Source organism: Puma concolor, chromosome A1, assembly GCF_028749965.1.
Source record: "Puma concolor isolate L17-30 chromosome A1, mPumCon1.1.hap2, whole genome shotgun sequence".
In the NCBI taxonomy this organism is placed as follows: Eukaryota; Metazoa; Chordata; class Mammalia; order Carnivora; family Felidae; genus Puma; species Puma concolor.
Genome location: NC_141667.1, coordinates 35264574 through 35280143, shown reverse-complemented (window position 1 = coordinate 35280143; position 15570 = coordinate 35264574). Strand labels below are relative to the sequence as shown.

The 15570-nt window shown below is 42.6% G+C and overlaps 1 protein-coding gene across 10 annotated transcripts in view; it reads right to left on the bottom strand.

The window, feature by feature from the left end:
* Positions 1-15246, bottom strand: part of ZBTB35 (zinc finger and BTB domain containing 35) — a 30982-nt gene extending 15736 nt beyond the window's left edge. For 2 of the 10 annotated variants that reach the window (XM_086678185.1, XM_086678250.1), the window contains exons 1-5: positions 15027-15246; positions 14643-14780; positions 13983-14121; positions 12850-12951; positions 6005-6149 (exon numbers count right to left, since the gene is read on the bottom strand). In XM_086678185.1, the coding sequence (XP_086534311.1) occupies positions 6005-6149; positions 12850-12951; positions 13983-14106 (371 nt within the window). In that variant the 5' untranslated portion in view covers positions 14107-14121; positions 14643-14780; positions 15027-15246. Of the gene's footprint in view, positions 1-6004; positions 6150-12849; positions 12952-13982; positions 14122-14343; positions 14577-14602; positions 14869-14888; positions 14976-15026 lie in introns of those variants that run through there. The other 8 variants (XM_086678201.1, XM_086678220.1, XM_025924661.2 and 5 more) reach the window with 8 other exon arrangements.
* Between the last annotated feature and the right edge of the window lie 324 nt (positions 15247-15570).

Sequence of the window (15570 nt, the reverse complement as noted above, 5' to 3'; positions counted from 1 at the left end):
GGAAGTTGCCACTGGATGCCAGACTTGTGACACCCACCGAAAGCTGGCCTGTTTGTCTCACCGTGAAGGAGGCCACTGGACCTCTGACCCCACTTTAGAACCATCAGTACTGCCTCACCAGTGTTGACACTTTTTAAGGTCACAATGCTGCGGTTCCAGACTGATCTGTTGGTTCTGGCCACCCCACTGTGGCCCCTGAGGCTAATCTGTGTCTTGTTTAGCTTTCTAGATCATTTGCAGTCTGATAATTTTGTGCCAAAACCTACTCAATAATTGGCTAACAGTCAAGGTATTGAGGAACCCTTTAAGCTCCCCACCATCCACAGACACTTGTAATACAGACAGCAGTGCAAAGCCTCCTCAAACACTGACTCAGGAAGATTTTTAACTCTACTTCCCTCCCATCCTTTGTCCAAAAATCTGAGTAAGGCACTTTGTGATGACCAGACTCAGCTGTCCCCAGAAAGAGATTATCTCTTCTCATCTGCTTCCTGGGTAATGATCAAGACAAAAATGGGTGGAAAGTTATAGAAGCCTAATTAGAAATTTGAATTCTGCCCTGACCATTCTTAGCCACAATCCTTTTCTTTCCCACCACAATGGCAACCCTGGCACAGCCTGGTTGGTATCTCTTCCAGGTGACAGCCCAGTCAAAAGTGGGCTTAGGAGATTCAAACTTAATTCTAGTTCAGCCATCTGGAGTCTCTTTTTGAACTGACATCATCTTACATCCTAAAATAATGACCACTTGGCTGAATATACTGGTTGCCAAGTACACTTAAGACTGCCCTTGTGAGCCAAAGTGGAAGACACAATGGGTCTAGAAGCTTTATGAAAATGCCCTTGTGTCCCTGACCTTTCTGGATGAAAGGTCTGGGTAAGAGGAATGGATGACTGGAAAAGAATGAGGTTATAGCTACCAGAATGTAACACAATGATTCTGTGGAGGTGAAGAGAAAGCAACAATCCTGGCAAGGAGGAGACTTGTCCTTCTCTTATCCTTCCAAACTGCCCCCACAGCCTTCCTTGGGTAGGAAAATGCTCTGATGCAGTTCTCCCCATCTGTTGCAAGCCGACGTTTAAACTGACTGCTAGATCTGCCCTCCCCTGCCAGATGACTCAGACCATGATTTGATGATCATCTCCCTTAACTTTACCAAGAAGTCTTCTGCAAACAGCAGGGGATGGCCAAGTTCCTGCATGTTCCATGCAAAAACAAGTATTTGCCCCACTACCATTCCCAAAGCTGAGGCTCAGTTCGTGAGATGGATAATTAATTACCACTCAGGTAATTAACTCAGGTGTTGACCACCTTTAGACAATCCCTTCTAAAAACAAGGACCAGATTCAATCACGGAAAGGGGAAAGCCACATTTGAGGCCTGTGCCCCTGACTGATGAAGGTCCTACTGGGCACAAACAACTGTAAACACCACTTTCTTTCCAACCTACCTATAATCCCTTAGGACCATACTTCTCATGTGCAAGCCAGGTACTAACTTCTTTCCCTCTCTAAAGTATGACGACCTGCACTTCAGGAGTGGGTAGAAGAGATCATCCTGTTTAAACAAAACACCACCAGTAAATCAGTTTAGTTCTCAGATGACTGCAGAGATCTCCCCAAAACGAGGCAACTTTTGGTTATTTGGGGGAGCTTCCTGGAGGAATAACTGACTTGTTATTTATGTGTGCTCCACGCATAGTTTTCCCAACAATGTGAACCATCTAAATAAAAAAGCGGCACAAAATTTGTGCCTGACATAAGCCTATGTAATCAAGGACACCACTTAGGCCCTGGAAGGCATTCATGTCAGCTTCAAATCACTGGCCAGAGTTATTATGGATAGACTTGCCCTAGACCTCCTCCCTGTGGGCCAATGAGGGACTGTGCAAGTGCTAAAAGATCTTGCTATACTTGGATTAATGCTTAGGGCTAAGTGAAAAAGGTCACTTTTCACTTAGGGCTAAAGAATAAAGTTACCTGGCTTTCTAGGAATTTGTTCAGATGGCTGAGTCTAGGACCTTAGGAAAATGGGTGGATGGGTAAGCTCAGTGGTGCAGGGTGGCCACATCCTGCTGCTTCAAGTTCTGTTTATAGTTGCCTTCATTAAATCCAGTGTGAAAAAAATTCAATGGATTAGGACCCAGTCCCTATTGGTCAGATTAATCAGAGTGGTCAGAGTAGTGTACTCATGGAACAATTTACCAGAAGCTAAAATAATATAGAAACAAGGATATTGTGGAAGATAGTTATGGATCCCTCATGTTTCTGCATGTCTTGTAAACAGACACTGATAGCCTTTTGTTCTGGATCTTTTCAATGCTGCCTGTATAGCAAATAGCCTTAGAAGAGAGAACTGGTCTTCCCCCAAGTGGGGGACAGGTGCATCTATAGCTCATTATAAAAGATTTGGGTTTTCTACAGCTCAGTGTTCCTCAAATGTGATGCAAACCACTGTGAGTACAGCACACACCTAGGCCACCCTGTCACCCCCATGGGACTTGCATATGGGCTAAGGAGGATAAGAAAAATTGATGTGAACGTGAGAGTTCATGCTGCTCCTTATGCTGTGAGAGAAATGAAGTCCTTTTTTCTCTGACTCAGGAGTCTCCTGTCTTCTGCCAGCATTCAAAAAACAGTGGCAGGACAATTTATTAGTTTGCAAATAGGATAAAATCCCAGACCCTTCACAGTTCTTGACAATAAACCCAATTTAAAAATGGGCAAAAGATCTGAACAGACACCTTGCCAAAGAAGATAAGCACATGAAGTAATGTTCATCATTAGTCGTAAGGGAAATGCCAACTAAAACCACTACACACCTACATCAGCAGAGCTAAAATGAAAAGGCCTGATCATGTCAAGTATCAGCAGGGCTGTGGAGCAACAGGAACTCTCATACACTTCAATTTGGAATACAAAATGGCACAGCAATTTGGAAAGCAGTTTAGCGGTTTCTTAAAAAAAAATTAAAAACATCTATCATACAACCCAGCTATTCCACTCCTAGGTATTTACTGAGAAATGAAAGCATAGCCACTTTATTTGTAAAAGGTGGAATCCTAAATGTCCATCAACAGGTGGTATAGCCATACAAGGGAACACTACTCAGCAATAAAAGGTAATGAAATAGTAATACCCACGACAACACTGACAAATCTCTAAAACATAATGCTAAGTGAAAAAAGTCAACCAGAAACTACACTGTAGGAATCCATTCATATGACATCCCAGATAAAACTACAGTGATAAAAATCAAAGCAGTGGATAACTGAAGCTGGGGATTAGGGCTGACTAGAGAGTCATGAGAAACTAAGAATGATGGAAACGTTCCTATGTCTTGATTATGGTGGTGATTACACCAATGTATACAAACGCCAAAATTCAAACTCTATCCTAACTGGGTGAATTGTTTGACATGTAAATTACACTTCAATAGGCTGGCGAGGAAAAATCTATAAGGCAACTGCTGCTCCCTAACAAGTATCAGGAAGCTTCTCATACACAGCTTTAAATACACAATTCTAGCAAAGCAAAATAAGTCCCTAATATTTTCCTCAGCGTCATTCAAAAAGTTGACACCGTATGCCAAAAATACTTGCATAATGCGAATGTGAGAAGAGCACTTATTTCACCTTCTGTATCCACAAAACAATTATACAATAATCTTCTCAGTATAGAATTGCCTTAACCAGTCAATTTAACCACAACTAAATTAATTTTTATTCCTTAATTGTATTATCGTAACAGCCAACATGTAATGCTGCTTGCTGTCTTCTTGTCTTTAAAGAACTCTTCAGAGTGGGGCGCCTGGGTGGCGCAGTCGGTTAAGCGTCCGACTTCAGCCAGGTCACGATCTCGCGGTCCGTGAGTTCGAGCCCCGCGTCGGGCTCTGGGCTGATGGCTCAGAGCCTGGAGCCTGTTTCCGATTCTGTGTCTCCCTCTCTCTCTGCCCCTCCCCCGTTCATGCTCTGTCTCTCTCTGTCCCAAAAATAAATAAACGTTGAAAAAAAAAAAAAAAAACTCTTCAGAGGACGCTGCATGCCTAACTGCTTCAAGAAACAATTCAGTATGTTACTGTATTTACATTGAAAAGCATTCAATGATGGTTGTAATTACTTATAAGGATCCCATGCTTATAATAATAAATCTTCCCAAAGTTTCTAAATAGGCCTGGGAAAAGAGCCATGCCCAGTTGTTCTTACCTTCATCTCACAGTGACTATACACAATGAACTCAAGTCCTAACTCTCCCGAATCCAACCTAGACTGTCAGAATGTGTTCCACTGTTCTGCTGCCAAGGACTTTCCCCACAGCTGGATACTAACTTACTAGTATGAGCAGCAAGGAGAACTACACAGATAGAACACTTTTTCAGTAGATTCTCAGCCAGGATTTAACCACATCTGATGTTGCCCTATCCGTATTATATTCCCTTTCTACTTTCATTCTGAAAAGGTATGACATCAGGTACTATCTTCAACATACCTCTATTTTGCTACCCAGGTCTCAGCTCTCTCTGCAGGAGTGTTGACCTGGTTTTAACTGGTATGCATCCACCCATCCATTCACAAATGTGTACACACATACTATGTGCCAGGCACTAGGCATTAGAGAATACATACATACCAAGCTCGTGGTTTAATCCTGAACTCTGTCATCAAACTAATTACAAGTTCATTAGGAGAAATGGTACTTATGGATAATTATAATTCAATTATTTCTTAGAATTATTCTAATTTGCATCTTTTGACTAAACCATACCAGTAAGTTGAACTAAATTATTTTGCCCACGTGCAAATGGATTTTACCACACTGCACTTTAGTGTTACACCAATGACATCACAAGAAACACAGCCGGGAGATATTAATAACAATGCCAGTTCACATTCGGAGTACCTTATACCAGACACCATGCTGAGCATTTTACATGCATTAATTCATTTAATGCCCATAAATAATCCTGTGTAGAAAGTACCACTATTACCTCCTTTGACAGATGAGGAAACTGAGGTGCTGACAAGTTGAGTAACTTCATTACGTGGTAGAGAGCTAGGCTATTACCCAGGCAGCCTGACTCCAGAACTCTTGCTCTCAGTCACTGTATTTATTTTTATTTTGTTAACATATGCATTATCTTTATTTTAAAAAGAGACTGTGTGTACACATGTGCATGAGCAGGGGTGGGGCAGAGAACATCCTAAGCAGATTCCATGCTCAGCACGGAGTCCCAAGAGGGGTTTGATCTCACAAATGCGAGATCACAACCTGACCAGTATCAAGAGTCAGATGCATAACCGTCTAAGCCACTCAGGCACCCTGGTCACTGTTATATTGCCACTGTTTGTTATGCAAGATGTTGAGTCTTTGTTATGTCATTTAATGTTTTCTTAATACTTGCTGAGAAATTTTGTGTCTTAATGCCAGGAATGGCTCCGAAGCAACTGATTTGTTCTCATAGCCATGAGTAATGTAACTTAAGGTTTTTCTTTCCTTTTTCTTTCCATTAGGTGCTTCAGAATTCAGAGCTAGATTTAGCCCACCTAGCAAGTATATAGACTTGAATGCCATGCATATTGGCTACTGTTATTTCTAACTTCACTGATTATCACCTCATGTGGCCTATTCATCTTCATCCATTTCCTCACTATTTTTAAACAGGACTATGTTAATCTTTGTAAGCTAAATTCTTTTTAGAATAAAGCTTGGTACAATTAACAACTCAAACCCAACAAAACAACTCCTTAAAAGCTGCCTAGTCTTCCCGATTTTATTAGATACAAAAGATGCTACTTTAATTACCCTTAGCAGTTTTTACAGAAGGACAAGAAATCAAGTGTGAGAGAAAGAGCAATCAGTATCCAGAATTTTATAGATCCTTAAATATTCTTAATTTCAAAATGTCAATCCTTTATGGCATAACACATACAATAAATTCTTGACTAATAGGATGTACATGACTGAACAGAACTATCTGTGCATCACTAAGAAAATAAGTAATTACCTGACTTCAAGGGCTTTGATAGCTTCTAGCATTTGTAGAAACTCTGCTGCTTTCCATACATCATTGGCTTCTTCTTCTCCTTGTATCATTAATTTTGCTGTGTATGTGAACTCAATTAAATGACGGAAGGCCATTTTACTAACACCTGTAAAAAAAAGATGTGCATTAGCACGTTTGCCCATTGATTCAAAACTTCTAACATTTAGTAAAGAAAAAAAACAAAAGCTCAGTGTTCAAAACCTGATTAGTATCTGAATTTCAGAAAATTATTTCCTGGTGGAATTCTCATTAACAGTACAGTAATACTATAGTCAAAGTTCCTACCAAACTACTTTAAGATCTTTCCCAAAGGTTTCCTAATATTCTTTTGAATAGTAAAATCTATCACTTAAATACATGAATTGGCTAACTATTACATGTCAGACATGCTATGTTTCTTGCCAGGGATCACTACATCAACTCAGCTCCAAATCTTCAAGGGCTTTCCACAGCTCAGCAAAAAAGTTCCAAACCAGTCTGCCTTTATTTCAAGGTACTTCACGTTATTTTTCTATTTACCACTAATTTCCCTTCCAAATTTTAAACTGTATCAATCCCATACTATATACTGATCTTTAAACAAACCCTTCACTTCTAAAAGTTTCCTTGCCTTAACACTCACCTTCCTTAATGAATGCTCAGTTTGTATCTGTATAAGTCCTATCACCCTTGAAGGCCCAATTCTAATGCCACACCCTTAATGAAACTTTCTAATACTTCCCCCAGGCTGAACTCTGTACCTGTTCTGGTAATTAAAACCCATGGGCATCTCTGGACTCTAAGTTACATGAGGGAAATGATTTTTGTCTCTGTACACTCACCTCCCAGTATCTAAAACAATGCTCCCTAAAATGCAGACACACAAAGTAGGAGTGAATAAGGGCTAAAGTCACTTCCAAAATTAAATTTCCATGATTCCAACTTTTCAAGTTTTATGGTTAGATTTTGGCCCAAAAGGATACTCTATTTCTTTGTTCTCTTCAATGCTATATATTATTGTTTCAGTCTGCTAATGCAAGATTACAAAAATCTATTGAAAGAAACAAATAGAAAACCACTTTTATTTAAGGATTTTAAGTAATCTCTACACTCAAAGTGGGGGGTTGAACCTATAACCCCACAATCAAAAGTCACATGCTCAACCGACTGAGCCAGCCAGGCACTCCAAGAGAAAGCTACTTTCAACACTGAATTTTTACACTAAGAAATGCCCAAGTCTAAACTGCACACAATTTGCATAACTGCAAATACAAAAATACTTTTATTTTCTTCCTATGCACTTTATATACCTGAATAAGAAATCTAAAAATGACTGGATTCTTTTCAGGTTGCTTTTATTTGGGTCTCCCCTAAATCTTTGTTTTCCTGTTGTCTTTTCACCATGGTATTCATTATTATATGAGAGCAGCCTGAGGTACAGATAACTAAATTTAAGGAGTTTTGATCAAATGTTTAAAAGTATAACAAAACACCTTTGTTGGGGTGCCTGGGTAGCTCAGTCGTTTAAGTGTCTGACTCTTCATCTCAGCTCAGGATATGATCTCACCGTTCATGAGTTTGAGCCTCACGCTGGGCTATGTGCTGACAGGTCAGAGCCTGGAACCTGCTTTGGATTCTGTGTCTCCCTCTCTCTCTGTCCCTCCCCTTCTCAAAAATAAACATTAAAAAAACTTTTTTAAATGTGTATTTTTCTTGAAATGGAATGACACATATAATACTACAAATACCAGGCATGACTCTAAACACGTCACAAGTATTAACTCCATCCTCATATCAATCCTATGGAGAACTTACTATAATAATCCCCATTTCACAGACAGGAAAACTGAGGCACACAGAAGTTAATAACTGTGACTTTGGCAAGTTACTGAAGAGATGAAACTAGAATCAAACACAGATGGCTCGACTCTTAAGCCCAACATAAGATTTTTTTTTTTAAATAATGTTTATTTATTTTTGGGAGAGAGAGCAGAGGCAGAGAGAGAGGGAGACAAAGAATCTGAAGCAGGCTCCAGGCTCTGAGCTGTCAGCACAGAGCCCCACGCAGGGCTCAAACTCACAAACCGTGACATCATGACCTGAGCCGAAGTCAGATGCTTAACCAACTGAGCCACCCATGCGCCCCCAACATAAGATTTTTAAATAAGATGATGGCAGGAAACACTCCTGCTTGGAAGAGTTTGAATATCCACAGCTTAATTCACTACTGGCCCACAATCTCTTATTCACAATTCCAAAGTCCCCCAAATCTCTTAAGACCAGAAGTTTTCCCATTAATTTGGCAGCAATATTTGATCTGAATGGACATCAGGCTATTTTTAGTCTTTATCCCACTTAGAGTAAATATTAATATGCTACTCTGCTGAAGTATTATTTGGTTATAGAATGTCACCCCCCTAGACCCCACTGGGAGTATAATGTACTACACAGACTGCATTATCTTTAGAAAATTTGTAATTTCAAGAAACATCTGGCCTCCAAGGATTTGAATAAGGAATTACAGACTTAGTTCCCAACTTTGTTTAATTAGAATCATTGCAGACTTAAAGCATGGGTCTCCAATCCTTAGAATCAAAACCGGGATAGGAAACTTTTTTTTTTTTATAAGCACCTTAGGTGCTTAAGTCGCCAGTCCAGCACTAGTCCTAGGAATAAACTACTGACCTAATTAGCTAACATGGACCAAACGGCTAACATGTGCCCAGGGAAGTGATGTGGTGACAGATGATGCACAGCTGCGAAAACACTTGGTTCTCTATCAGGACTACTTTGGTAACTTCCAAATCTCAGTCTACTTCACTAATCCCTTGCTCCTTTCATAACAGAAGTGGGCAAGAGAATATAGTCTTTCTGAGTTATCTAAGGAAACTGTTAATATGAACACCTTAGCCTGAATCTTCTTTTTTTTCCCTTAGGAAGAAGCAAAACAGGGCAGCATTCTAGACATATAGAGGTCATTATTCATATTTTACGGAGGGAGGTTAAAATTATAACTAAGATGGAGAAAGCACACTCCACCCTATCTTGTCCACTGATTACAATTAAAAATCCTGGGCAGAATACATAAGGACTCTGAAACATAAATAGAAACAAGCAGGCTGGGGACAGAAATCAAAACTCAAAAGAGCAGCAGTGAGTTTCCTGGTTTTTATTTTTCCTCTCACATATCCCAGCTTACACTTGAAGACAGCCCCAAATCCTGTAACTGTGTAGCAGGTACAGAAGAAAACTCTGGCTAGAGAATCAGGAAAGGGAACAGAGAGTATACACCGGGGGGGGGGGGGGGGGGGGCGGGGATACTTGGATTTATTCCTCTCAGCCCTGCCTCAAGGCAAGTCCCAGTTCTGATGCTGCACACCTGTGGCTGGTGGCCGCCAAGCAGACACTAATTCTTAGAAAAGGTTCTTCTTTCTGACAGAAAACTAGCAATGATCTCCAAGAACATGGAGAGAATTTTTTCCCCCCTTTCATCACTTTGTCTAGAAAATGGATCCCACTACAGGAAGTCTGTGTCAGCACAGGGAAGCTAAAAATCCCAGTTTTCCAGCCAGAGGATCAGGAAAAGTTGCCCCGAGGAGCTAAAGTACAGAAGTCAGAAGAGGGAGCTAGAGAAAGGTCCTTGTGAATGCAGCCTAGCACTAGCCACTGAGCTACACATGTGGAACTGACCTGAGGCAGCACAGTAAAGGGTCTGAGACCTGCACTATGATGTGGACCCAGGCTGGCACACCCGGCACCCGAGCAGCACAACAAAGGTTTTGAAAAATAAACTGGCATTGCATCCACAGCCCACATAAGCCCAGACTGAACCTAAACCAGGCTGACTGCCTGCTAAAAACAAAACCAAATCAAAACAACAACAGCAGCATTCTCCAGAGGATTTTAACAGCACAGCATGTCATAACATTAAAATGTCCGTGACATAGTGAAAACTTAACTTGACATATCTCACAGATATGAAAAAGAAAAGCCAACACGTCCAAGGTTATATAACTGACAAAACAGTGAAGCCAGGACTACAAGGCAGGTTGTCTAATGACATGTCCAGGGCTTTCTTTATAGCCAAGTGACTTAGACAGATTGTACAGTGATCCTGAAGTTAAGGGCTTAAGAAAACATTGAGCCAAGGGGTGCATGGGTGGGTCAGTCAGTTGAGTGTCCAACTTTGACTCAGGTCATGATCTCGCAGTTTGTGAGTTCAAGCCCCACTTTGGGTTCTGTGCTGACAGCTCAGAGCCTGGAGCCTGCTTTGTATTCTGTGTCTCCTCTCTCTGCCCCTCCCATGCTCATGCTCTGTCTCTCAATAATAAATAAATGTTAAAAAAAATAAAAAGAAAGAAAGAAAGAAAGAAAGAAAGAAAGAAAGAAAGAAAGAAAGCAAGCACTAAGCCAAGGGGTTCCTGGGTGGCTCAGTTAAGCATCCAACTCTTGATTTCAGCTTGGGTCATGATCTTGTGGCCCATGAGTTTGAGCCCCACTTCAGGCTCCTCACTGACAGTGTGGAGCCTGCTTGAGATTCTGTCTCTCCTTTTCTCTCTGCCCTTCCCCTGCTCACATGCGCGTGTGCATGTGCTCTCTCTCAAAGATGAATAAAAACATTAAAAACAATTTTTTAATAAAAAAAAAAAACACCAAAAGAAAAACAAAAACACACTGAGCCAAATTGATTCTTTAAACCTGAACCTGGCAAATAACAAAAACAGAAAATGTTCTTACACTTTCTCATTTGTCATGTTAAGTACTGAAGGCTCGTATGTGCTATCCTATAATGAAGGCAGCAGGTCAGAGGTACTAAGATGTACAAGAGAATCTCAAGGTGATTAGTCTCCAGAAGAAAAGACCCTACTTCTCCAGGTATATTCCTTGTTCCAAAAGCAGTGCATATTCTAGACTGGGCCACTTATTTGCTTAAAAAGCAGAAGTCAGCTCCTCTTTGAAATCTTTATCTCACCAAGGTAGACTAAACCACTCGTCCTCCCTCCTTGGCGACACCATTCCACAATAAAAGTCTCTGCAACACTCTTTGCTCTCTTTTCTGCATCTGTTGCTCATCTGTGATTAAATTTGCAAATTCTTTAAAGTCTGTCTCATTCATCAATTTTCACTTCCTGGGTCCAGTACATAACACATAACAAGTATTAATTCTGACAAACAGTCCCAATTTATTAAACTTTGACAATGTACCAAACACTATGCTCAGCGCTCTGCACATGTTATTTCAAGTAATTGTGACAAGCCTATAAAGAAATGAGGAATTTTCAGATGAAAATTTTATTCCTCTCAGCCCTGCCTCAAGGCAAGCTGTCTATGCAACTAAGGTAAAGTAACCTGCCTGGCGTCACAAAGTACCTCAGGTAAATAAATGGATGAAATCTTGCCCTGTAACAGAAACTAATACCGTATAGGCAGCTAGATTCTCACTTTAGTAAGCTTCGTGGATTTCCATTATGCCTGTGGCTGTCCATCACAGATAATGAAAAGATTATCTATGGATGTATCAGCCAGAATGCTAAACTGGAATGTAAAGCCACCTCCCCAAAAGGAATATGTTTAAGTTTTCACATTCTCTTTACTCCCCAGAGCACCAAATTTTCCCAAGAGAACAGTGTTTCTAGGCAACTCATTCATAACATATATATATATATATATATACATACACACACACACACACACACACACACACACACACACACACACACACACAATGAAGAAGATACAAAACCAAAGCTCAAGAACACTGGAAAAGCTAAAGTTCTGTATTTATGTAGACAAGTATTTCCTACAGTTTTGGATGGTGGGGAGGGGTAAGTAATGTCATATCAAAAGACAAAAGCATGGTAATTAATACACAAAGTGAATCCCTTACTAGCTGGGCAACACTGAGCAAGTAACCATTTGGAGCCTGTTCCCTGATGTATAAATTGGAAATAATACCACTTACTTCAAAGGATTGCTTTAAACCTCAGAAAATGCACCTAAACAGCACTATAGCTAGCACTTGGGAAGCTATTATCACAAAAGTCAAACAAGTGCAAAAATCACTTTCTACTTTAAGAGTGTATCTACTGAACGATTCGTTCCATCCCAGACTCTATATCCACTACAACTTCTGAATGCTGCTTCGGTTCATCTTTCCTAGCCTTTTCCATATCGTGGCAGCACACTTCATCTTGCGCATGTCGTAAGTACCTCTGCTAGTAAAGCAGCTCTACTGTAACCTGCGGCATCCCCACCAGTCTGAAACATAAGCCCACCGAACAAAAATGGGAATTCACTTCTAATACACGTTTTCAAAAGAGTGAGCACTGGTCTCAGAAGTTGAAAAAGACTCTTTTATGAGATCAACATCTACCATCTAAAGTAAGGGTTTTCCCTGGCGGATCATTTTACCATGCACTTTACGGAAAGCAAGAATTCTCAAGTGTCAAAAGAACAATTTATCCAGTCAAGTAATAGGAACCACTGATACCTACTTCCTACAGTATCCTGCTAAATTAACACTTCTTCATTAATTATAATGTTTGCTAAATATTGTATTTATAACAAGTATTTACCAGGGCACCTGGGTAGCTCGGTTGGTTAAGCGTCTTCAGGTCATGACCTCATGGGTTCGTGAGATCCAGTCCCAAGCCCTGTGTCCCGTCCCCTGTGTCGGGCTTGCACTGCCAGCAAGGAGGCTGCCAGGGATTCTCTCCCTCCCCTTTCTCTGCCTCTCCCTCCCCCATTTGCATGTGTGCACACGCATGGGCCCTCTCTCCAAATACGTAAATTAATTAAAAAACAAACAAACAAAAACAAGCATTTACCTTCAATCTCCACCAAAGGTTCCTGAGTAAACTCCTGAAAGAATTTGTAGAAGAACTTACTGCAAGCAGCCAAAACAGCTTTGTGGGCCTTAAAATGGTGTCCTAGATTAAAAAAAAAAAAAAAAAAAAAAAAGAGTATCATATGTATTCAAAAATCAAAAGTAAAACCATAAAACAAAGTAGTAAATTATATAAAGATCTTTCTTCATAATACAATCATAAGACTATAAATTACGAAACTAAAGTCAGAACATTCTAAGCAGCTATCTTGATAAATTTCAATTTCAATTAGACATGAACCCAAATCTTTACCTCAAAGACCTCATAAAGTCAATTTATAAAAGCCAGTTTATAAAACTAAAAGAGATAAGAGAAGCTTCTTACTACTTAAAGAGTGAAAGGCATATCGGATTCAGTTTAAACTGCTAAATATAAACACAACCCAAAAAGTTATACATCACTTGGAAAGAGACAAAAAAAAAAAAAACAGAATAAACATAATGCTGGATGTATCTGCTATGGAAAACATGTTAATATGCCTAATATTTGGAAGCAGCAGATCTACAGTAAGCAGATCTATAATAAATAGCTTGCCTTGAGGAGTCTATTTTCACTAAACAGAAAAGATACCCAAGCTATGTTTGTCTCCATTATAATGACAACTCCTAACACTGGTAAAGACCCCATTTGATTTGTACCCAAAGAGGGTACAAATGCTGCAAAGGTATGTCTCACGTTCTCCCTCCAAGACCATTTGGGAAGGTAGAAACAATCAACACTTCTCAAATGATTGTTGTGAAAGGCTCCTCAAAGAAGTTTATGAGCAGAAAGCTATTAACCAAACATTTAGAGACATCCTCTCTATCTCCACGCCATCATCTTACACTAATGTGTGCAATAGGGAAACTTCAAGAGGCTGCAACAAGTTAAGATGTGATGATTATGTTGAAAGCATGACTAGCCAACTAGCCTTCTGCAACACGGTCTATGTGAGTGGCCACTGACAAGTCCCCCCTCGTCCCAGCGCACACTCAATAGGCACAGTCCACAGAGGGTTGGGTATAAAAGGCGGGCGGGGGAAGGGGAGAGAACGGTAGCCACAAATTCACTGCTCTGCCCACCACCCTACCCACCATCGACAATCAGGGTGATGTCAGTAAACCGATCTTGCTCTCGCTGTTCATTCAATCGGTCCAAGATCATTTTATGATGTTCCGGGAACTCCTGAAGGCATTCCATCGTCTCTTCGGCCTCCATGGCCGTCGGGCTGCTCTACAAAAGAGGAGCATGATAATGTACACCCATGAGCTCGGGCCGAGGCACAAAACCCCTAAAGCATAAAACAACAAAACCCAAAACCCCAGCTACGTGAAAAGAAGGGCGGGGGGGAGGGTGAGGCAAGAGGAGAGGAAGGCAAGGGAAGAAAGAAAGGCGAGCCGGGTGGCCGCCGCGCGTTGGGGGCCGGAGCCACGGCCGCGGGACTCCGAGCCTGACCTAATTGGAGTCGGGAGACGCGAGCTGAAGCGGGGTGGGCAGAGCGCCGGAGGCTCCGGGCGCCGGGGCGCGCAAGTCCGGCAGGGGAAGGGACCCGACAGCCGTGGCGGCGCCCTAACGGCCCGCCAAGCCCCTCTGCCCGGCCCTGGCTCCTGCGGCCCCGGACCCGGTCCGGCCCGCGGCCCACAACGACTCCCGGGTCGCCTCTCCCTCCCCCGCCCTCCCTCTTCTCCCCCGCCCCGACCGGGCCGGCACTCACTCAGCGAAGGAGGAGCGGCCCGGGCCTGCGCGTCACTTACGTCGACGTACTGCGTCACCGCGCTGGGCTCCGGCTGACGCGGACGCCGACCAAGCGCCGACCACGGAGCGAAGAGGCCACACCTCCACCGCCCCGCTAGTGGCGGATTTGGCGTTCGGCGAGGGTGAGGCGGCCAACGCTGGGAGGAGGAAGTCGGGCTGTGCTAGGGTAGAGCCAGTTGTGGGCCAGGCTGTACCCGGGGCAGGGATCCTAAATCATAAATCCTAAACCCCGCCCTTCCACCCACCTTCGCAGGACTCCAGGTGTGAGCGCTTCCGACCCGGACCTCGGAATAAACTCACAACTCGTCCCCGGTGCGCTTTTATTCCGCGGCTCCTCCCGCCCCGCCCCCTTCCCTCCCAAGCCTTGGGTGGGCCCGCCTTACCTAGCTCTTGATCCTCCCTCTCTCCTTTCTGGCCCTCGGATCTTCCCCGCTCTCAACCCTCTGGGCGAAACTCAACCCACACTGTTCCCTACCCCTAAATAGCGCCTCGCCCTCCATTTCCTCACGATTGCCCGGGCACTGCCTCTGCTGGGTCCGACCGGCACACGTGCGCTCGCTCCGAGACCCGGGCGGCCGCGGCGCGGGCGGCGGCCACGGGCGCGAGCACGTTCCGGCCGCCTGGGACCTTCCTCCCCGGTGCCCGCCCTCTCCGCGCTCTGCAGGCGGCACGTGCTTGCTAGGCTTGGGACCTGGATCTGCTCGGATTATTTACACATGATGCTATTACTACAGCTCTCCACTCCCAACCCCTGCGCTTAAACAGACCAGTGACCTACAATCAGCCTCTCTTCCCTGGGTCATTCATTCATTCATCCGAAAAAAATGCTTTTGGAGGGTAACGGTCGAGATTTACTTTTTTCTCTCAGAAGAAAATAGAGTGAGGATTAGGGAAAGACTCAAAATACCTGGCTGTATGCAAGGGTGA